The 21,952-nt window shown below is 67.3% G+C and overlaps 1 protein-coding gene across 4 annotated transcripts in view; it reads right to left on the bottom strand.

The window, feature by feature from the left end:
* Positions 1-2,573: 2,573 nt before the first annotated feature.
* The window catches only part of NFIC (nuclear factor I C), a 42,672-nt gene continuing 23,293 nt past the window's right edge, over positions 2,574-21,952 (bottom strand). For 2 of the 4 annotated variants that reach the window (XM_050910390.1, XM_050910393.1), the window contains exons 3-11: positions 12,497-12,568; positions 11,880-11,954; positions 11,621-11,744; positions 11,342-11,466; positions 9,128-9,256; positions 8,825-9,009; positions 7,101-7,260; positions 5,369-5,454; positions 2,574-3,175 (exon numbers count right to left, since the gene is read on the bottom strand). In XM_050910390.1, coding sequence (XP_050766347.1) covers positions 3,158-3,175; positions 5,369-5,454; positions 7,101-7,260; positions 8,825-9,009; positions 9,128-9,256; positions 11,342-11,466; positions 11,621-11,744; positions 11,880-11,954; positions 12,497-12,568 — 974 coding nt within the window. In that variant the 3' untranslated portion in view covers positions 2,574-3,157. The remainder of the gene's footprint in view (positions 3,176-5,368; positions 5,455-7,100; positions 7,261-8,824; positions 9,010-9,127; positions 9,257-11,341; positions 11,467-11,620; positions 11,745-11,879; positions 11,955-12,496; positions 12,569-21,952) is intronic. The other 2 variants (XM_050910391.1, XM_050910392.1) reach the window with 2 other exon arrangements.

The raw sequence follows: 21,952 nt of genomic DNA, 5'->3' as shown, positions 1-21,952 counted from the left end.
TCCTGTCACGAGAGCAGCTGGGCTCAGCTCTCCCGGCCCTGCGCCCCATTGAAAACCAATGAAAAAGGGGGGGGGGGGACACGACGACACCCCAAGGGGAGGGGGCGGGATGCTGCGGCCCCCGTAAGGGCTCAGCCATGGGGGTCTTCATCCCTGGTCCTCCCCGTGGGGGGACCCTGACTGCATCCTCGTCCATCCTGCCGCGCCCGGACGCCTGGGTTCCCCCCGAGCATTATTGGGGGGGGGGCTCTGACCCGGGGGGGGGGGGTCCCTGCCGCCTCCCGCCTCGCTGCCTTTGGTTGCTGTAAGCAGAAAAAATGAAATAAAAACCCCCAAAAGGGAAGGATAAAAAAAAAAAAAACCAAAAAAAAGAGAGGCAAAGCAAAGGGGTGGCCGGACCCCCCCCCACCGGACCCCCCCCGGCTGGACCCCCCCTCGCCGGCGCAGCCGAGCGGCTATTGCATATTCCGGTGTGTTGCCGCAGAGGATGCATCGGTATTACCAACTGGAAGACATTTCCGAGGGGGAGAATTGGTTAAAAAATAATAATAATAGAGAGAAAAGGGACTTTTCCGGCCGAGAAGAAGCCATGCAGGAGGCGAGGGGGGGGCAGCCGCCCCCGGCCCCCCCGGCCCCCCGGGAGCCCCGGGCATGCAGCGACTCCCTCGCACTGATATCGGGTCCGGTAATACTTAGTCTTCGAAGGCAAGGCACATCATGTGGTATAAAATTTCGTGCAAATTAGGAAAACATGGATTTTTTTTTTTTCTTGTGGGTTTTTTTTTTTTTACGGCTTTTTTTTCTTTTATACAGAATTTTTTTTGTTTTTTTTTTTCCTCTTTTTTTTTTTTTTCTCTTTTGCTGAAGGGGGAAGGTAGAGCCGGTTAATACAGTCTGCCATGCACAGCATCAGCCATCCGCGGCTGGGTTGAGCCAGGTCACCAGATCCTGTTAAAGCACCATGCAGTTTATTTGTCTTTTTTTTTTTGTCTTTTTCTTTTTTTTTTCATGTGTTTCTTTTCTCAGATCTTTAAAAAAAAACAGGTTTCCCTCTCCGCCAAGCGCTTTTTTTGTGTTGTTTTTTTTTTTTTTTCCTTTTTTTTTTTGGTGGGTTTTCTCCTTTTCTTGTCCTTTTTGATTATTTTTTTGTCTCCCGGGATTTCCTGCGTCAGCCCTTTTCCCTGGTGCTGCGCCGCGGGCGGGCAGGATCCGACCTCGCTGTGCCATCCCGGGGTGGGGGGGTGGGAAGCGGGGGGCCGGTGGGATGGGGGATGCGATGCCGGTGGTCCACGGGGCGGCTCTGGGTGCCGGGGAGGGGGCCAGGCGGGTGGCGGCGGTGGCCTCGGTGACGTCCCCTGCTCCCAGACATCCCACAGTGGCTTCTCTCCGTCATCACCCGTGGGGTGTCGGCTCCTTGGGGTCCCTTTGGGGACACACTGGGACCAGTCTCCTCCGTGGCCGCCACCATCTTGCTGGAGACGCCGGGTGCCTTCGTCATCTTCCTCCTCCTCCTCGCCTTGGCCGCCGCATGGGTCCCTCTGCTCTAAGGCACTGCCACGTCCCCGCGTCCCCTTCCCGGCCACGCCGCCATCGCGCGGGACGGGGACGGCCGGGAGCTTCCTCCAGCGCTGCCCCCGGCCGGGGACTCCTCCGGGGGTCCCGGGACCCCTCCCCGCCGCAGTTCAGGCACTTGACGCGGGGCCGGGGGCTCGGTGGGGCTGGCTCTGCCCTCGCTCGGGCTCCTTTTCTCCATCCTTTTGTATTAAAAAAAGAAAAAAAAAAAAACCCCAAAAAACCCCAAACCAGCCATCCCGGCAAGCCAGTGCCGGGGGCTCCGTCTCCTCCTCCTCCTCCTCCTCCTCCTCCTCTTCCTCCTCCTCCTCCTTTTTTGTGATTTTTTTTTCTTTTCTTCTTTTTCTTTTTTTTTTTTTTGACGATTCCCTCTTAAAAGTGCATTTCCTACAAAATGTGCAACACGAGCGCACCCTCTCCTCGCCATCCACCTGGTACCTGTCCACAGGAATGCATAGCTCAGACACACGGACACACGCCCCACCACAGCCCCACGGACCTCCCCGGCACGGGGACACGCAGGGGGACACAGGGACACACGTGGGGACACGTGGGGACGGGGCGGGTGCACGCCGGGGGGCGAGGAAGGCATTGCAGAGAGACGGCGACGGGTGCCCCAGCCCGACGGTGACAGCCCGGGTCCTGCTGGGGCCATGGTGGGAGCATCCCCACGCCGTGTCCCCGCGGGAATCGGGGTGCCACTGCCACCACGACCATCTTCAGCTGTGCCCATGCACCCTCCGTGGCCCCAAGCCCCCCCCTCCTGTGACACCCGCTCGTGCCAAGCCGAGCCGGCTACCGTGCCACTGTGTCACCGTGCCACCACGCCACCGCGTCGCCGCATCACCGTGTCACCGCATCACCACGTCACCGTGTCACCGCAGCACGGCGTCGCCCATCCCCGAGGCGCTTTCACGGCACGGAGCATCACATCGCCCCGACGGCGAGCGCGGCCGCATCCGTTGGGAACCAGCGGCAGGAGGTGTCCCCCCCCACCCCGCCGCGTCCCACCCCGGCCCCGGGACCCCCCGAGAGTCTGCGTGGGGCCGAGGGGATGGGGGGGGCGGCGGGGGGGGGGGTTGATCTTTTCTACTCACATAGAGGCAAGAATGAGAGAGTCAAGAGCTGTTTGCATATCCGACCCTCCGGCGAGAGGCCGGCAGGGCTCTGGCGCCGCAGCCCCGCTGCCGCTCCGGGAGGCATTGCTGGCACGAGTTGTGTCAGGTCTTGGCGCGGCGCCGGCCGACGGGGCAAATAATAGTGTTTTTTTTTTCTTTTTTTTCTGTTTCTTTGTTTTCTGGCGCGTCGCTGGGGTGGGGGGGAAGGTCCTCCTGGGATGGGTTGTTGTTTTGTTTGTATTTTTTTTTCCTTTTTAAAAAAGTTTGACCCTTTTCCTTCTTCCTTTCCCTCGCTCTTTCCTTCGGGTGTGGGTTTTGCTTGTCATCGTCGTCGTCGTCGTCGTCGTCGTGAGTCCGCGCTCTCCGTCGTCACCGCAAGGCTGGGCCTGGTGCTCGGGGACGGGGATGTTCCTCTGGGGGTGCCTAAAGCAGAGGAGAAGGGAGGCGAAGGGGCGGCACGGCGGCGGTTATCCCAGGTACCAGGACTGCCGGGAGAGAAGAGAGAGGCTGGCGTTAGTGCTCTGCGCCGCGGAGCCGCTCCGTCCCCCCGCCGTGTCCCCCCACCCTGAGGCAGCTGTCCCCACGCTGTCACCCTGCTCGGCTCGCCTTGCTGCGCCGCACGGGGCTGGCGTCCCCATTCCTGCACTGAGTTTGTCAGTCCTCTGCGCCGGGGCCACCCATGTCCCCCTTGGTGGCCGGCCCCTCTGCACCTCCATGGTGAAGGCAGAGCGGTCCCACTTGGGGATGGGTGGGGGGTAGCAGGGCTGGGGACCCTGCGGGGTGGCCCCCTGCCACCCTCCCATTGTCTCCCCCTCCCCCCCCGGCCCCCGCCAGCCCCAAGTTCAAGTTCGTCCCCGATTACCTCATGTCTGGTTTCCGTTGGCAACGAGACAGCTCGGGGCGCCGCTTCCCTTAACCCTTCCCGGCCCCGCCACACATGACCCAAGAGCAACAGGTCTCAGCTATCCCTCCCGGGGATGCGGGACACCATCTCGTTTCCCCTGTGCCTCAGTTTCCCCATGCAGAGCATCCTTGAGCTCTGGGGAGGCTCCTGGAGCGTGACTGGACACACACGCACAGGGACAGGGACCTTGGGGTCCTGGGGCTGCAAGTGGCCGTGACCCCTGGGGGGTTGTGAGGTGCAGGGACCCCGGCACCCTGTTCCCCCGGGGCTCTCCTGGCGCTGTCCCTCTTCAGGGACCCAAAGGTCTCGGGGTGCCCACCCCACTGTGCTCTGCCCACGTGTAGGATTGGGGAAACTGAGGCAGGGCGGGGGGGCTGTGGTCAGAGCCGGGCCCCCAGTGTTTGCCCTCTGCTACGGCACAGCACCCTTGGGTGTCCCAGCTCACGGTCCCCGAGTGCTCGCACCCTGGCACAGCACGGCACGCTTGGGTGCCCCACAGCACAGCTCACGGTCCCCCGAGTGCTTGCAGCCTGGCAAAGCACAGCACCCCTGGGTGCCCCACGGCACGGCTCAGCGCCCTCAGTACTCGCCTCCAGCGGGTGCAGTGCCCCGGGGTGCCTCCGGCACAGTGCCATCCACGCACCCAGGCAGGGCTGCAGCCTCCCGAAGCTGCCCCTGCTGGGACCGCTGAGGCAGGCCAACTCGTATCACAAGTGAGGCAAGGTGCTGGCACTCCTGCCCTGGCTCCACGGCACTGCCTACGGCGCTGGTGCTGGCTCACGAACTACCGGTTAAAAAATACCCAGGACTAATGAAAAACCCCTGGAAAGGCGCATGCTACATCCCACTGCGGCTGGAGCGGCCGGCGGGCGCAGTCAGGTGAGAGCAGGGTGCCCGTGCCCACCTGGAGAGGGGGCACACGGCCCCGGTGCCCCTTGTTCCGGGATGCTGTGGGCACCGGGGCAGCCTGGCTGTGCCGTGGTGCCAGGCGGGGCACAGCCAGAGCCTGGCGAGAGGAGGGCAAGGTGCCAGGCGTGGGCACGGCAGTGACCTCCCTTTGCCCTGGGGGACCCTTGGTGGTCCCGAGCCACCAGCAGCACCCGACGCCCCGGCACAGGGTGCCGGGTGGCGACGCCCATGGTGGGGATGCCATGGGCGGCAATGCCCATGGTGGCAATGCCCACGGTGGCAATGCCCACAGCAGTGATGCCAAGGCAGTGATGCCCCCAGCAGCAGCAATACCCACGGTGGCAATGCCAGGGCAGCGATGCCATGGTGGTGATGCCCATGGTGGCAATGCCCATGGCGGCAATTCCCACAGCGGCGATGCCCACGGTAGCGATGCTTACGGCAGTTACGCCCACAGCAGCGATGCCCACGGTGGCAAGAGGCACGGCAGTGATGCCACAGTGGCAATGCCCACAGTGGCGATGCCCACGGTAGCAATACCCATGGCAGTGATGCCACTGCAGCAATGCCATGGCAGCGATGCCCACAACGGCGATGCCTGCAACGGCCACGTCCATGGTGGCGATGCCCATGGCAGTGATGCCATAGTGGTGACGCCCATCGTGGCAATGGCCACGGCAGCGATGCCCATGGTGGCGATACCACGGCAGCGATGCCATGGTGGGGATGCCCACGTCAGCAACCCCATGGCAGCAATACCCACGACGGCGATGCCCGCAACGGCCATGCCCACGGCGGCGATGCCACGGCAGCGGTGCCTTGGGCGAGGGCAGGAGGGTCCCCCCAGCAGCATCCCCGCTCTCACCTGTGCCTGATAGATACTCCCAGGATCCCTTGGTCCTAATCCCACGAAGGAACGGTTCGCAGGGGGCGTGCCTGGTGCAGAGTAGGCTGGGGAACAAACGAGAGCTCATTAACGGGGCTGCTGGCGGCACCGCCATTGTCCCCCCCGGGTCCAAGCCCGGCCCGCTCCCTGGCACTGCTGGGACGGGCGTCCCGGGCACCCGGAGCCAGCGGCCAGGCGACGTCCCTGGCTGCGCCCCGGCGGCAGGCGAGTGGAGGCCAGGGATCCTGTGCCCGGGGCGGTGCCGCCCGTGCCTGTGCCCTGCTGGAGGGGCGGCTTCGGCAGGCTGGGGGGGGGGAGATGCTCCCGGGGTGCAGGCGCAGATGGGTGCTCCCCTGCCGTGCCGGCGCTGTGGCTTCCCGAGCGGAGCTGCCGTGGGGAGAGTGCGATGGGAGCCACCAGCTCCACTCGGCCACGTCCCCCCGCTGCCACCTCCATGCCCCAGCTGGGGGTCCAGCAGTGGGACCCCCAGCCCTGCTGAGCTCTTGGGCTCCAGCCCTGGGGGGCATGGAGGGCTTGGAGCCAGCTGGCCTCTGCACCCCTTGGGGACAGCCAGTGTCCCCCACGCGCATCATTCCCTGAGCCCAGGGGGGACTGGCACTGCCCGGTCCCTCCCTGTGGCTGTGGCCCTGTCACCAGCTGGGCCACGCCACCCTGAGCTCTCCCCTCCAGATCGGCCAGGCTTTGATTTCTTCACGCCACATAACCTCGACACTCGCCGGCTGGCTGGCGGCACCCAGCAGTGGCCTGTCCCCCGGGGACGGTGCCCCCCGGGCAGGGCTCGACCCTGTGAGGACGTGGCAGCCTCTCGGGGTACCAGGAGGTGTCCCATGGGTACAGCAGGACGGGGACAGGGACAACCCCCTTGCGGAGTACGGCGATGGCACAGTGTCCCACCACTGCGGCACGCGCCCTGATGCCAGACTGGGAGCGACACCAGCGTCTCCCCTCTGTGGCCCTGGGCTGAACACCCCAAAATCCTCCTGGCCAAGGCGCTAAAGCCCCCCGAGGTGGAGCGGAGGAGGGATGAGCTCGTCAGCCACCGCTGCTAACGAAGGCCCCCCAGGCACCTCCCACCAAGGGCTCTGGGGGGCCTGCACGCAGTCCTTGCACCCGCGTCGCTTCACAGCCCCCGACCAGATCGGGGTCCCCAGCGCCGGGGACCCCCGTGGCAGCAAAAGGATGGCAGCCTTGTGCGGCGCAGCCAGGCACGCTGCCCCCAGCCCCAGCGCCACACCCACGCCGGTTGGTCCCTGTGTCACTGGCAGCACTGCTGCCGGCAGCCGGTAGGGAAACTGAGGCACGGAGAGGTGACAGCCTCCCCCACAAGCCCTGCCCACGCCGGGGGGGTTTGGGCAGGACATGAGCTTGAGGGAGCCCAGCTGCGGCTCCGCTCCTGCTCCCCCGGCCGTCTCAGAGGGACGCGGGGCTCGGGCCGGTCCCTGGGACCAGCGCGGGACCCCCCGGCTTGGGGGATTCAACAGCCGCCTGCCCAAACCCTGCCCGCTCTGACCTGCCTGAGACCCAGCAAACTCATTGCGTGCCGGCTGCCGCCCTCTCCCCGGCTGCGGGGAGGCCACCTCCGCCAACATCCCCCCTAGCAGCACCGAGATGGGGGGGGGACCTTGGGGGGGCTGCGAGAGGAGGGGGCCGGCCGGGCCGGGGAGAGGGGTGGGCGCCGCGGGGTGCTTACTGGGTGATGTCGGTGAGGTCGTCCCTCCCTCGGTAGTTGTCGTGGTGGATTTGGTGTCAGGAGAGACGGCCAAGCGGGGCATGCCGGGGGGAGGTGGCGGCGCCAGCATCTGCGTGGGCAGGTAGTGGCTGGGCACTTTCACTTGACCACTTCCATTTAACTGGGGACACAACACAGACAGAAAAACAAACAGCACAAGCCATTAGGAAGCACGCGCAGCACCGGCAAAGCCGGCCCGGTGAGCCCCTGGTGCCGCCCGGCACGGGCACGGAGCATCCCTCACCGCTGACATGAGTTTGTTGGGTCTCAGAGCAGCCCTGAACGGTCGGCGCTGGCAACAGGGAAATCACGGCGGTGCAGGGGGTTTCGGGGTGGGCTGGGGGGGGGGGGGGGGGGGGCCATGCCCCGTGGCGGCGCATGCCGGAGCCAGGGCGCTGTGCCCCCCTCTCCGCAGCGGCGGGAGGCCTTGGAAGCGCTCACCTGCGGGGAAGGGGCACCCCGTGGTGGTGGCACGGCGCCGGCCTTCAAAGGCTTCTGTACCAGCTCGCCATGCCCGACCCGGCACGGCGCTGCTCCGAATCCGGTCTCCGTCAGCCCGGCACTGAGCCGCGGTGCGGGGGGAAGAGTGGCCGTGCCCCTCACCCTGGCATCAGGCCTCGCCGGTGAGGAGCAGCAGGCAGGTGCCGGGCAGAGCTCAGAGGGGCTCCCCGAGACCCTCCGCATCCAGGGGGCAGAGTCGGGGTGCGGGGCACAGGAGAGCACGGGAGCGGGAACGTGGCCACCCCCGGCCCCCAGCTTTAGGCACGAAGGGAGCCTGGGGAGGGTGGGTGCGTGGAGTGCTGGGTGCATGGGGTGCTGGGTGCGTGGGGTGCTAGGTGCACAGGGTGATGGTTGTGCAGGGTGCTGCATGCACTGGGTGCTGGATGTGCAGGGTGCTGGGTGTGCAGGGTGCTGCGCATGGGGTGCTGGGTACAAGGGGTGCCGGGCGTGCAGGGTGCTGGGTGCATGGGGTGCTGGGTGCGCTGTGTGCCGTGTGTGCAGGGTGCTGGGTGCGTGGGGTGAATGGGGTGCTGGGTGCATGGGGTGCTGGGTGTGTGGGGTGCCGGGTGCTGGGGGGAGGGAAGGCACACAGCAGCACAGTGTGGCCCTGCCATCCCTGTGGGGATGCTGGGGGACACGGCGCAGTGACGGGGCTGACGGGTCACCAGCCGACTGCGCGGGCGGACGGGGCACGCAGAGCCCATCACTCTCCCAGGCACGCTGGCGGACGGTGGCTCTTTGGCGACGGTCACACATCCCCTGTTGGACGTCTCGCTCCCACCAGACACCCCCAGCCCCGGCTGACGGCTCAGCCCCGGCACCCACCACCCTGTCCCCACTATGAGGCGGCACGCCGTGCTGAGGCAGGGGACGGCACCTCCATCACCGGAGAAACGAGGTGCCAACACCGACCAGGCGCAGCGGCGCTCCCGAATCAACGCAAGGCACCAGCCGGAGCTGTTCGGCCCCAACCGCAGTGGCAGGAACACCCTACCGGGCTGGGTGCTGGCACCCGGGTGCCACCGGAGCACCCCAACCCCCTACATGCGGCGGCGGTGATAGTGGTGATGGCGGTGGCGGCAGACGATCCAGGGGACACCCTTCTGGCAGCCCAGCCGGCAGCAGCCCCCGGTGCCCCACGGCGAGGTCGGTGATGGGATGCAGGGATGGGGCCGGATCCTTACCGGTCCGGGCTGCTGGTTGGACGGGTCGCAGGCCAGCGAGACGAGATCTTTCAGCGGGTCCTGCGGGTTGAGATGAGGCGGGTACCGAATGGCCGTGTGGGGGAAGTAGGTGGAGGCCGTCTGGGGGAGGATGGAGGTGGTGGGGAAATGCAGCGCAGACGACGGGTGCGGGCTTCGAGTGATACCTGCGGGCGAGAGCAGAAGGGGGGACCCACCGGTGTCACTGCGAGCTAGCTGCTGCCCCAGCCCCCTGCCCGCTCACCCGCTCGCTCCGGCCCTCTGTTTCCCCGCCAGGACACTCACCGCTGTGCACCGCGATGACGGGACGGTGGTGCTGCGTGAAGCTGCTCAGCCGGGGCGAGGAGTCCTGGGGCGACGGGCTGTTGAAGGGGGACTTGTCCATATCCGTCTTCTTCACGGTGGGGGAGATGCCTGGGGAAAGCGGGGCGCGGCGTCACACCCCGGCATCTACCGCGGGACCCCAAAGTCCCAGGGCTGCTGCCAGCCCAGCCCGGGGTCGGGGCGCTTGTTCCTGCGGTGAGGGGCACCCTGGGGACAGGCTGGGCATGGGGAGGGTGTGTGGGTGTGAGTGTGTGTGTGTGCACACGTCTGTGCGCGTGCAGGAGGGTGTGCATGTGTGTGGGCACCTCTAGGGGTGTACCGCAAGTGTGCACATGCACACGTGTGTGTGCACCAGCATACGGGTGCGTGTGAGTGTGCACACACCTGGGTGCGTGCACGTGCACGCATGTGTACACGTGCATGTGTGTCCACCAGCACGACTGTGTGCACCTGGGTGAGTGTGTGTAAATGTACACGTGTGTGCAGGCGTGTATTCATGCACGGGCATCAGCCAAAGCGTGCGTGTGCGCCTGTGCGCACAACTGTGCATGTAAGCGCACGTGTGTGTGCATGCAGGTGCACACAGCTCTGCGTGTGTGCATGTGCCCACCCCAGGTGCAGAAGTGGGTGCCCCTATGGGTGCCCCCATGACACTGCAGCCTCCACTGGGTACCCACCTCCCCTGGCACCCCGGGGCTGGGGGCCACATCCTGCCAGCACAAGGAGCTCCCGGGGAGGCAGAAAGGTGCTGACTTGGGGCGTGACCCCTCCAGGGACCTGCAGCCCCCCCCCCCCCCCCCCCGGACCCCCCCCCACGGGGAGGCAGCGGCGGGCGCGTTAATCCCCCGCCGCCATGGCTTTAGCTCTGGCCATTTGGTCCAGGCCCGGTAATGGGTTTAGCCCCTTCTCAGCCGGGGGTTAGGAGGATTTCCCAGAACATCCCGTACGGGATTGCTGTGACCCCCCTGCTGCCCCCCCGCCCTGGATCAGGCCACCGACGGGGGACAGGGATGCCCCTGCACGGCTCCTTCCCGCCACGCACACCCACACGCCCACGTGCAACGCTTCGGGGAGGGGGTAACATCTCCCCCCGGGACCCTCCTGCCCTCCCTCCTGCCCCCCACGGCACCGGCCCCACGGGGCCTGAGGTGGGGCAGGATGGGGTACAGTCCCCGGCACATATGGGGCACCGTCCTGGGGCAGGAGTTGCTTTTCCCAAGCCTCCTTCCGGCAGGATCGGTGCCTCCAGCCCCCCAGCTGGGTACCCCCCAGGCTCTGGCAGGGCTTAGGGGGCCGGGACGGATCCTGCCTCGCCGTTGGGGGTGCGGGGAGGCAGGATGAGAGCCAAGGGAGGAGAAAGACGAGCGGCTCCTTCGCCTGCAGCCCCGCGAAGGTGCCCCGGGGCGTGGGAGCCGCCGTGCCAGTCCCGCAGCATCGCTTTAATTAGCCCAGCCCCCCCTTTTCTTAATGAACAGCTAATTGGGGCTGTCTAGACAGGAAAGGGAAAAAAAAATGCCAAGCAAGAAAGCAAGCTGTCCGTAGCGCCAGCGGCCGCTGTGGGGCTGGGAGAGGCCGGTGTGGGGCTGGGGCGCTGGGCTGGCCCTACAGAGAGCACGTATGGAGAGAGCCCGTGCCTAAATGGGGGGGTCCTGCAGCAACACCGCGGCACTACAGAGAGCCTGTGCCTAAATGGGGGGGGCTATAGCAACACCTGGACACCTATGGAGAGCCTGTGCCTAAATCAGGGGGCCCTATGGCAACACCATGCCACCTATAGAGAGCCTGTGTTTAAAGGGAGCATCCCACAGCAACACCACGGCACCTATAGAGAGCCTGTGCCAAGCAGGGGGGTCCTATAGCAACCCCACGGCACCTATAGAGAGCCTGTGACTTAATGGGGGGCTCTATAGTAACACCACAGCCCCCACAGAGAAGCAGTGACTTGCTGGGGGGCCCTATAGCAACACCACAGCACCTATAGCCAGCTCGTGCTTTGACCTGAGGGCCCTATAGCAACACCATGGCACATACAGTGTGCCCAGGCTTTCACAGGGAAGGTCTGACAGCAGCGCCTGTAGAGAACCGGTGAGCTGGCTGGGGGGCCCTATAGCAGCAGGAGGGCCCTATAGCAGCAGGAGGGCACCTATAGGGAGGCCCCTATAGGGAGGCACCTACCCCCTTCCATGTCTTCTGTCCAGTTGCGGCTGCTGCTGGTGGGGGAGTTGGAGGAAGTGTAGTACTCGCCCCCCGGGCTGGTGTCGATGTCGTCCTCCATGGACCCCGACTTGTGCCGTTTGCTCCTGGGGGGCAGGGAAGGGATCAGCGCCAGCCCGCAGCAGGATCCGGCCTGCCCCCCGCCTCCCCACGGCCAGACGGCCAGCGGCCCGCGGCCGTGCTCAGGCTGGCCCCGGCATCGCCCCGGCATCGCCCCGGCAAGGCCCCGGCAGCACCTACCCGCTGGAGGAGGTGCTGGGCAGCGTCCTCCTCATGCCGGTGCTGGAGGGGTTCAGGTCGTAGGCCAAGTGGCCCTGCAGCTCCCCCAGGGAGAAGTTTGGCCCCGTGCCCGTCACCACCGGCGCTGCGGGGAGAGAGGGGGATGAGAGGGGGCCCGGCAGGGAGGGGAGCTGCAGCCCGCAGCTGGGATGGGGGAGCTGCCGGGACGTTGCCGTGCCCGGGCAGCTGGAGGGGGTGGTGGCATCATGGTGGCACTCACTTCGGGACACCTGGATGAGCTCGGTGACGCTGAACACCCCCGAGGTGACGAAGCTTTCCTGGAAGTCTGTCGAATCTGCGCGGGAGAGAGGAGGGAACGCTGGGGGCGGGGGCAGGACCACCCCTCCTGCCCCGCACTGTCTTGTGGCGATGCTTGAGGGCACCCCAACGTCCCCAAACCCCCCGTAACACCACCCGTCCCCCCTCCTCAGCCGGCTTTGCTCCACTCCCCTCCTCCAGCAAGGGACCACCCCGACCGGTCCCCTCTGCCGAGGACACCCCGGGGCTGCTCCGTGCCTCCATTTCCCTGCGGCTGAGAGCGCCAGCAGGGCTGGGGGCTGCACCCCCACTGTGGGACCCCATGGCGGCTGCTGTCCCCAAGGGACATGGCCCCAGTGGGGCTCTGCCGGCCATGGGACGAAGCTGAGGCCATGCCCAGCTCATTGCAGGTGCCAGGCAGCAGCTGGCCGGGGCTAGGGGCCACCGGAGCAGCTGGCGGGAGCCGCTGGCACAGGGGACATGACTGCCTGTCCAGGGGGCTGCCTCCGCCCCAGGGACCCTGGGGACGGGTTCAGGTGGCCCTTGACCCCTTGCCCGAGCCCTGTCCACCCTGCTCACCCAGCGTGATGGGTTTGCTGTCCTCCTGGTCCGAGCCGATGCCCGTCCGGGGGCTGCTGCTCTGCTCTGCATCTGCAAGAGGGAAAAACCACCAGGGTGAGCCACCCCACACCAGTACAAGCTGGGGATACCTGCCGGCTAACTGCCCCGGCAGCCTCCCTTGCCGCTTTCCTGGGGGGAGGGAAACTAAGGCACGGTCCGGCCAGCGCTCCCACCCCGTGGGAGGGCCATGACCGAGCCAGCACATCCCCAGCCACCGGGGAAGAGCCACCAAGCGTCCCTCCTTGTGGCCCCCCCCCGCCAGTGACAGAACGGGGGCACCCTCACGCTGGCATGCAAGATACGGGCGCTGCTCCCTGCAGGAAGGAAACCCATGGTGCTTGACCCGCCCCGAGGCAGGGTGATGGCCACCTGGCCACGCTCCTGCCTCCCTGCCTCCTCTCCTCCCTCCAGCCGCTGCCGTGACCCATCCATACCCCACCGGGCAGTGTCACCGTGGCCAGGCATCGCGCTTGCCACCCCACGGCACCTCGTCCTGCCTCCTCCAAGCCCCCGGAGGGCAGCAGGGTGCCGGGGCAGCACCCGCTCTGACCTCCGAAGCCCCCGCCGTCCCCACTCCATCTTAACTAAAAATAACCCGGCTCAGACGCTGAGCTCAGCGGCACCGGCACACCCCGGCACGGCATGGCATGGCACAGCCGGCGCACCCTCTGGCTCCCCGCGCCCCACTGGGGCCTGAGCAGCGCTCAGGAGCATCCCTCCTCCCCAGCGCAGGCTTGGCCGCGCGCCCATCGCCCGGCTGCTCCCAAAGCCCTTCCAAAACTTTTGCCATGTATTTCCCCCCCTCCTCGTCCTTCCTCCCGCTCCTCCATCCTCCTCCTCCTCCCACCCCTTGGCCTTCAGCGTTTCTCTTTCGCAGCTTTGGCTGATGCCGGGAAAAGGCTGTGACAATCCAAACAACACCGTCAAAACAGAGCGTCCGCCGCTGCCAGCCCGCCTGCCGCGGCTTGGGGTTTTTTCCCTTTCTTTCCTTTTTTTCTCCCCCTTTTTCTTCCCCCCCACCCCGTGCTCCCCCCCAGTCCCTTGCGCACACACGGCTCCCAGGGTGGTTATTTTTGGCTGGCCAGGCTGAGCCACGTGGGCAGCGGGACCACGTCGCCCCCCACCCTGACACCCCTGTGCGCTGCCCACACCACCCCCGGGGCCGCTTGACGCTGACGTTGAACGCAGCCATTTTGTCTCCCTCCCCAATTGCCGGCGTTCCTCCCCACCCTTTCCCCGCACCGGCCTGGCAGCCCTTTCACGCCGGCAGCCCTGTGGCATCCCGCCCCAACGCCGCATCCCGCCACCAGCCAGCTCCGTGCTGGCGCACTTGCCCATGCGCTTGCCCACACATTTGGCTTCCTCCAGGCAGCCATTTTAGGGAGCAGAAATTCCCCCGGCGACGGGCGCGGGGGTTTTTTCCCCCCCTTCTCTCCATTTTTCTTTTTTTCCCTTTTTTTTCCCCCATTTTGAAAGCTGCCGCATGCCCAAGTGTGGGGGAGCGGGCGGCGGGAGTGAGCGGGGCACAAGCGAGCTGGGGAAGGGGGCGAGCGGCGGCAAGGACCCCCCGCGCGCCCACGGGCACTGCGCGGCCGGACACGGCCCCTCCTCGCCTCTTAAAACAACAAATCTCGCAGCAGCTCTGGAAGTGGTTAGCGGTGGAGCTCGGCCAAGGCACGGGGCGGTGTCTCGCGGTTACAGCCCCGAGGCCGGCCCGGCTCCCCACGCCTCCCCCCGCCGTCGCCTCGGGGCTCCCTGGCCCCTCGCTCTCCCCTGGGGATGGCACCCAGCTGCCCGCTCCTGGGGGTGCTTGGCTACTAGGAAGCTGCCCCGGGCCGGGCCCTCACCCGGCAGCCTCCGAGGTGCCCCGCGCGGCCCTCGGCTCGGCCCACGGGACCTCCCGCGATTGCTCGCCCTGAGATACCCTGCATGGACCCTGCTCGCCCCGAGATGCGCCACATGGACCTCTCCTCACCCCCAGATGCTCCACGTGGACCTTTGCTCCCCCAGGACACCCGGCACAGCCCTTTGCTTCCCTCAGAGCTGCTCCAGCCTGGCCACTGTTCCCCCAGGGCACCCAGCAGGGCCGCTCGCTCACCCTGGGTACCCCCCCTGCCCCGCTGGGTGCCCCCTGTGTCCCCACACCCTCCCACCAGCATCACCCTGACCCAGCACCACCGATGCCAGGCCACCCACCCCTGTTCCCGGGGGGGACCCCGAGGGCCTCCCCCCAACCTGAGCACCCCAGTCCCAGCCACGGCACCCCAAGGAGCACCAGGGACTTTCCTGAGCTCTGAGGTTTGGCAGCAGGACTGTCCCCTCCCAGCACCCTCGTCTCCCTGCTGACAGAGGCATGTGGGCGCGAGAACGGGGGCTGTGGGCTCGGTACCCCCCCCAGCTGCCGGCGATCCTCGTGGCTGGGCCGGGCGAGCTCGCCAGCAGATTTCTGGCTGCCTCCTCCGGCGCAGCGCAGCCGGGCCAAACTCTGCTCTCACCGCCATGTGACGGCTGCCTGCGGCCGGCTGGCGTGCACTAAAATGGCGAAGAGATCACCAGGCTCCTGCCACGGCCTCGCTCCCCCCCAAGGGACATTTTGTAGGGGGGACCAAATCCAGCACCCAACAAGTGGCTTGGCCGCACCGGGAAGGTGAAAGAAGCCTGGGAAGCCCCCCGTGCCCCCCGGCCTCGCTGATGGGGGGCATCCTGTACCCTCCGCACCCCCCAGGGCGGGGATGGGGGATGGAGGTGGGGGGGCCCTGCTGCCACATTGCGGGGAGCCCAGGGGGGAGGGGGTTCAGTGCCAGGGTCCCCCCCGGCGTGGAGGGGGAGAGCGCTCGGTGCCCAAACAGGTTGATCCAATTGCTTTTAAAAATAGCAAAGTGTGTGCCCGGGGAGGGGGGGGGGGGCGAGGGCTGCCCGGGCTCCCGGCCGCGCTGGCAGCCTGGACCGATGCCACCCATTGAATTATGGATCCCTGGCACCCTGGCCCCACCGGCTGGCAGGGTGCCGCCGGCCCCACGGCGACTCCTTGTCCGTAGCCTCAGTGCGTGGGAACGACCCCCGGGCAGCCAGGCCGGCCCTGGGGGGGTGGTCCCTGCAGGCCGGGTGCCCCCTGGGGCTGGCGCGGCTGCGGGAGAGCCCTGGCTCTGTGCCTGAGCACTGACGGTAACAGGGTACGGTGTTACCGGCAGCAGCGTGGGGCGCAGGCGCAGAGGCTGGAGGATGCTGGGGGCTGGTGGAGCTGCTGGCACCGGCGTGCGTGGCCCAGGCCCTCCAGCAAGGGCAGCAGCTTTCCTCCTCCTCCCCCAGCTCTGCTAGCGACGGGGCAGGTGATGGGAGAGGGCTCAGCACTGCTGCCTGCAGGCTCCTGCCCTGTGCCTCAGTTTCCCTTGGGGCTGGCTCGGGGCTAAGTCCCCTGGGAAACTGCCCCCCTGCCTCTCCCTCGGTGGCAGTGCAGCCTCAGCATCTACCCAGGGGCAACGCACAGCTCCCCCGGTGCCTCCAGCTGGCCCTCCTCCACAGCGTGCATCACTAGGGCCCAGAGTGAACAGCCTGGTCAGGATGGGGGACACCTGGAGACCTGAGGGAGCCTGAGTGCCGTGGGGCAGTGGCCCCACTGCAAGGGCTAGGGGTGGGCGAGGCTGCGGGGGGGGGGGGCGTGATTTGGGGACCCCTCCCCACCAGACCCCCAGCACCCCCCACCCCACAGCGGCCCCGCTGGTCTGCGCGGCTCTGCCTGTCCCGCTGCCCATCCCGCTGCCTGTCCCGCTGCTGGGCGGGCTGGGGCGGCCCTTACATAAAACCCGGAACAGACCCGCTTGTGTAACCTCCTTTATATAATACCCCGAGAAACGCCGTGTGCGCCGGGTAAATCCCGGCTCAGCCGGGCTGGCTGGTGCGCCGGGGGCACTGGACCCCTCCGCCATGCTCTTTATAATGCCCCGCTCCCCCTTCAGCCCCCACCGCCGTGCCCGGAGGGCTGCGGTGCTACGAGGGGGTGAGACGAGTTTGCTGGGTCTCAGCCCGCTCTCTGCCAGCCCGCCAACGCCACGGGGGCGGCAGCTTCTCCTCCCCTAGCCGAGCAAAACCCCGGGGAGGTCCTGGCTGGAGGCATCCCCCGAGGCGGCGGGGGGGACGGACGCGCCCCGCTGCCACGTTCGCCGGCTGCAGCCAGCTGGCCCGGGCGGGAGGCTGGGGAGGCGCAAGCACGTTGGCCGGCGCCTGCGAGCGAACGCTGGCGTGCTGGGAGCGAGCGGGTTTGTCCTCGGCCGACCCCGGCCGGCGCGGGGAGATGGCAACGGCCGGGGGGAACCCCACCAGGCGGGCGGCGCGGCCACCCCCTCGCTCGGCCCTGCCAGGCCTGGGCCACATCCAGGGCTGCCGGCGCCCGCGGAGGCGAGCGGGGACAGATGGCAGCAGACAAAGAGACGGGCGAGAGTGGGACGGACAAAGGGACGGCTGAGCCCCCCGCTCCCTCTAGGACCGCCCCCCCCCCCCCCCCGTGGGGTGCTGGCACCCAGCCCCTGCGCCCTGGGCTGTGGGGACTGTGGGGCACCCAGGGGTGCAGCTGCTAGGAGGGGATGGGAGAGAGGAGAGAGGGATGGGAGAGAGAAAGGAGAGAAAGGAAGGGAGGGAGAAAGAAAGACGAAAGGAAGGAAGAAATGAAAGTGGAAAGAAAGGGAAAGGGAAAGAGGGAAAGGGAAAGGGAAAGGGAAAGGGAAAGGAGGGAAAGGGAAAGAAAAAAGAAAAAGGAAAAGGAAAGGAAAGAAAGGAGAAGAAAAAGAAAGAAAAAAGAAAAAGAAAGAAAAAGGAAAAGAAAAGGAAAAGGAAAAAGAAAGAAAAAGGAAAAAGAAAGAAAAAGAACAAAAGAAAGAAGAAAAATAAGGAAAGAGGGAAAGAGCTGACAGGGAGGAAGGAGGGAGGGAAGGGAAAGCAGAAGGCAGGAGGAACACAGGAGGAAAGGCAGGAGGGCGGAAGAGCAGGAGGAAGGAGAAGGGAGATGGGGGGTCAGGGGGACACCCCAGCTCTGCAGGTGCAGCCAGAGGGTCCCAGGCCTGGCTCCCTGTCTGCCCTGGACGGACCCACTGCCCTGCTGGACCCACTGCCCCTGCCTGCCCTGCCTGCCCTGCCAAGGGGCCTGGCCCTGGGCAGCTGCTGGGGGGCTGCCAGCGTCTCGCTGCCCCACCAACCCCAGCCCCACGGCATGGCATGGTCCTACAGCATTACACGGCCCCACAGCAGGGCGCAGCCCCACGGCACAGCACAGCCCGTGGCTGTGGCACAGCCAGCCCCCTCTGCAGAGTCCCATGGGCCCCCCCATGGCCCCCCCGAGCCCCCCCTCAACCCCCGTCTCACCCCCACACTGACCGCAGGCATTGCTCCCAGTGCATTGTGAGAACCTCGCACCCCGGGGCCGAGGTCTGAGGCCACACAGGCCTGGGGGGACGGCAGGTTCAAGCCCTCCCCAGGGCTGGCCAAGACCCCACCATGGGGGCCGGCGTGGCAGAGGACCCCAGGCCCCAGCTGGTGGTGCCAGCCCGGCTCGGGGGCGCAGTGGCACGCTGGGGGGCTTGGCGGGGTCTGTTACCCTCCTCCGTGCCCACAGCCGCCGGCGGGAGGGAGCGCCGTGGGCATCTGCCGCCCCAGCTGTCCCTTGCCAGCGCGGCACGGAGCCGGGCACCTGGCCAGGATGGCAACTGTGGCCCCGGGGAGGGCACGGCGCTTGCCAGCGTGGGGGGACGGCGGGTGGCGAAGGCGGGGGATGGCAGGTGCTCTCGAGACAGAGCTCGCTCATCTTTTATTCATCAGGCGCCAAACGGCGTGGGGAACCGCTCCGGCCCCTTGCCCCCCCCACCCTGGCACCCCAGGACGCGGCACCCTGTGCCAGGTCCCCAGCACGCACCACTCACCCCGGCCAAGGCCACGGGGCTGAGCATGGGGCAACTCGCTTCACTGGTGACACGGAGCTGGGGCTGCCCCCTGCCAGCTGGGCACTGCGGGGAAGCCGGCCGGCTCCGGCGTGCCGCCGGCTCGGCGCACTGCGGGAGAGCCGGGGAAGCCCTGACCTCCCCAAGGTCGCCGGCACATCGATCCAGAGAGCTCTAGCATGCCGAAACCGCCCTGGCTGTTGCTGCCGCCGGGCTCGTGGCGGGGCGGGGCGCAGGGATGGGGGGTCCCCCAGGCGGTGACACCATAGGGGACGGGGATGGCTGGGGTCACCGCACCCTGGTGAGCCCCTTTCCACTCCGCCTCTGCAGCACGCAGCTCTCGGGGGCAGGAACCCAGCCCCATCGATTCTCCGATGTCTCATACCCTTGTGCCCTTTTCTGGGGGGTCTCTGCTCCCGGACCCGCTGGGCTCTGCCTATCTCGCTCCCCTCAACTCCAGCTTCCCTGGTTGTTTTGCTGGGAGCGGAGAGATACCTGGAGCGGGAGGAGGGTTTGCACGCGTTTATCTGTGTGCTGGGGGGGTTCTCCAGCCCGCCTGCCCGCTGGTGCCCAGCTCTGTGACTGGCAGAGCCCAAATATTGCGCACCCCATCAATCTCCTCGCGACCTTGCCGATAAATATTTGTGCGGGGGCTGGCGGAGCGGCGCTGCCCGGGGAAATGCCTGCTCCTCCATCTGGAGGGACCGCGCAGCCATTTGGCACGGCTGGCCTGGCACGGCCGGCAGGCGCGCTCGGGACAAGAGCCCTGGCACGGGCTCCCCGGCAGATTGGTGCCATCTGCCTCGCGCCGCAGCCAGCAGCGAGGCTGGTGAGGGGAGATAAGGGGCTGCCAGGCGGTGGGAGACGCAGATGCTGGCACGGCGTGGAGGTCCCTGCCTCCCCCGGGGTGTTGTCCGCCGGCGGCGGCATGGCCTGCTGCACGCAGCAGCGTGCTGGGGGTGCCGGGAGCGGGATGCCACCCTGGGGCCCGCTGCCTGCTTAACCTGGGCACCCATCTGCTCCCACCCCGCACAGCCCTGGGGGGGGGGGCACAGCCGGGCTGAGACGCCAGGCACTGCCAGGGGAAGCTCACTGCAGGGCAGAGCCTTGCCCCCCGCCCCCCGCCCTGCTGAACATGTCGGCTGTGGGGTCCCTGCCAGCCCCAGAGCACCCCAAAGGGTGAGAGGGCCAGCACTGACCCCGTCCTGCCTCCCCCCGGCTCCTGGAGCCTGGCCGGGATGGGGTGGGGTCCAGAGATGGTGGTTACCAGGATGGGGATGCAGGGATTGGGGGCACAAGGAGGGGGGGTCCAGAGATGGGGGTAGGGGGGGGTGCCAGGATGGGGGTCCAGGGACAGGGGCATAGGGATGAGGGTCCGGGGATGGGGGGTGCTGGGATGGGGATGCAGGAGGGATAGGGGGTACTGGGATGGGGATCCAGGGATGGGCGTCCAGGGATGTGGGATGCAGGGATGGGTGCACAGGGATGGGGATGCAGCGATGGAGGCACAAGGGTGAAGGCGCAGGGAGGGGGGGCCCACGGAGGCGGCGAGCACTGAGGTAAGGGTGCAGGGAGGGGGGCACTGGCCCCCCCAGACTAGCTGCTGCCGTCGGGAGCTGCTGGGAGGAATCTCTCTGTAATGCTTCGAAGGTCCTGGCACCATCGACTGGGGAGATTGATTACCATTTTACTGCAATGCTTTTGACTTTCACCAGCGACCTCCGAGCTCCCCCCCCCCCCCAGCCCCCCCCTGCTGCACACCCAGCTCTGGGCTGCAGCGCCATCCCCTCCCCCACTGCGGTGTGCACAGCCCAGCCCTGCACCCAGCCCTGCTCACATCCAGCACCCAGTCCTGCACCCAGCCCTGCTCCCAGTCCACCAACCAACCCTGCACCCAGCCCTCACCCAGCCCTGCACCCATCCTGCACCGAGTCGGCGGTCCGCCCTGCCCACATGGGTACCGGGGGCCGCAGGTGCGGGGCAGGGTGCGCCGGGGGCCGGTGCTGCGCTGCCGAGTGCTGGGGAGCGGACCCAGGCATCCGGCACTCCCCTGCACCCCACGGCAGCCCCCCCCGGGGCCAGCAGGGCTGGGATGGGGCCTCCCCTCAGTCCGGCATCGCTCATGCCTCAGTTTCTCCATCTGCACCCAGGGGCACGGAAAGCCAGGCAGGTCTTCCAGGTGGAGGGATGGGGGGCAAGAAAGAGCTGAGAGGCAGAGCTGGTCCTTGGCATTGGTCTGGGGCGGGGGGGAGGGCTGGGAGCCAGCCCCCCCCCCCCCCCCAGGCTGCCCCCGACCCCGGGTGGGGAGAGCAGGGCCGGGGGGCTCCTCCACCGCCTCCCCTCCCCAGCGTTGCCAGAGCAGCGGCTGTGAAATTGTGCTGACACCAGCAAAACGGGCGGGCGTAGGCGGGGGAGCTGAGAGCCCACGTGCTCCGGCCTGATAATGGGGGGCCGCGGAGGCTGCGGGGAGCCAGAGCTGCCCAGCCGGGGGGGTCCCGCACAGGCAAGATCCCCTCCAGCCTCCTCCTGCTCACCCCTCAGCCCCTTTGGGGCTGGGGATGCTGCAGGGGGGGGCTGGCTGCAGGGTGAGATGTGCAAAGGGGGAAAGCGTGCGGGAGCGAGCGGGAGTGAGCAGGCAGGAGGGAGCAGGCAGTGTGCTGGGCAGGGAGGAGGCCAGCAAGCGCGTGAGGCCGTGGGGATGCCCAGCACACCCCGAGTGGTGCCGTCACCTGGCCCTGGCCATACCGCACAGGGTCCCACTGGCGCAGTGGCTGCCTCAACATCTCTCCTTGCCTCAGTTTCCCCGCCGATGCGGCAGGCCGGATAACCCCTGGCTAGCCACAGCCCCCCAGAAAGCGCCCGCTGTGGGCTGGGGCAAGGGCAATGCCGAGCATCTGGCCCCACCGCGGCACCCAGCACCCTGCAGCACCCTGGAGGCTCCCACTCCCGGCACAGCTGGTGCTGCTGGCCTGTCCCAGTCCCCCTTAACCGGGGCACAGAGCGACCTTAACAGGGAAAGTGAGAGGCTGCCAGGCCTTATCAGAGAGTATTTACAGCCGTTGTGTTCCCAATTAGACAGTCAGGTGACTGCGGCTGCTGGGGACCCAGACGCCGGGGTCAAGGTCGCCGGCGGGAGGGGAGGGGACAGGGTGGCAGAGGGGCAGCCACCTCCCCAGGGACACCCACCGGCTGCGGCGTGGCCAGGGAACCCACCGGCACGGGCACCCAATGCGGCACGCCAAGTGGTATAGCGGAGCCCATCACAGCTGCCGTGGGGGTCCTGGTCCCTGCTGTCAGCACGGCCACCGTAGGGCTCCCAGCCCAGCGTGGGGGTGCTCCCAGTCCAGCCCAGTACAGGGTATCCCCTAGCCCAGCGTGACACTATACCTCCAGCCAAGCCAGCGCAGGGTGCCCCCCAGTCCAGCCCAGTATGCAGCACCCCCATCCCAGCCAGTATGGGGTGCCCCCAGCATGGCATGCAGCACCC

The sequence above is a fragment of the Gymnogyps californianus genome, chromosome 24 (assembly GCF_018139145.2).
Source record: "Gymnogyps californianus isolate 813 chromosome 24, ASM1813914v2, whole genome shotgun sequence".
Lineage (NCBI taxonomy): Eukaryota > Metazoa > Chordata > Aves > Accipitriformes > Cathartidae > Gymnogyps > Gymnogyps californianus.
The sequence above is the reverse complement of the archived record's forward strand: the minus strand, read 5'-3'. Positions and strand labels throughout refer to the sequence as shown.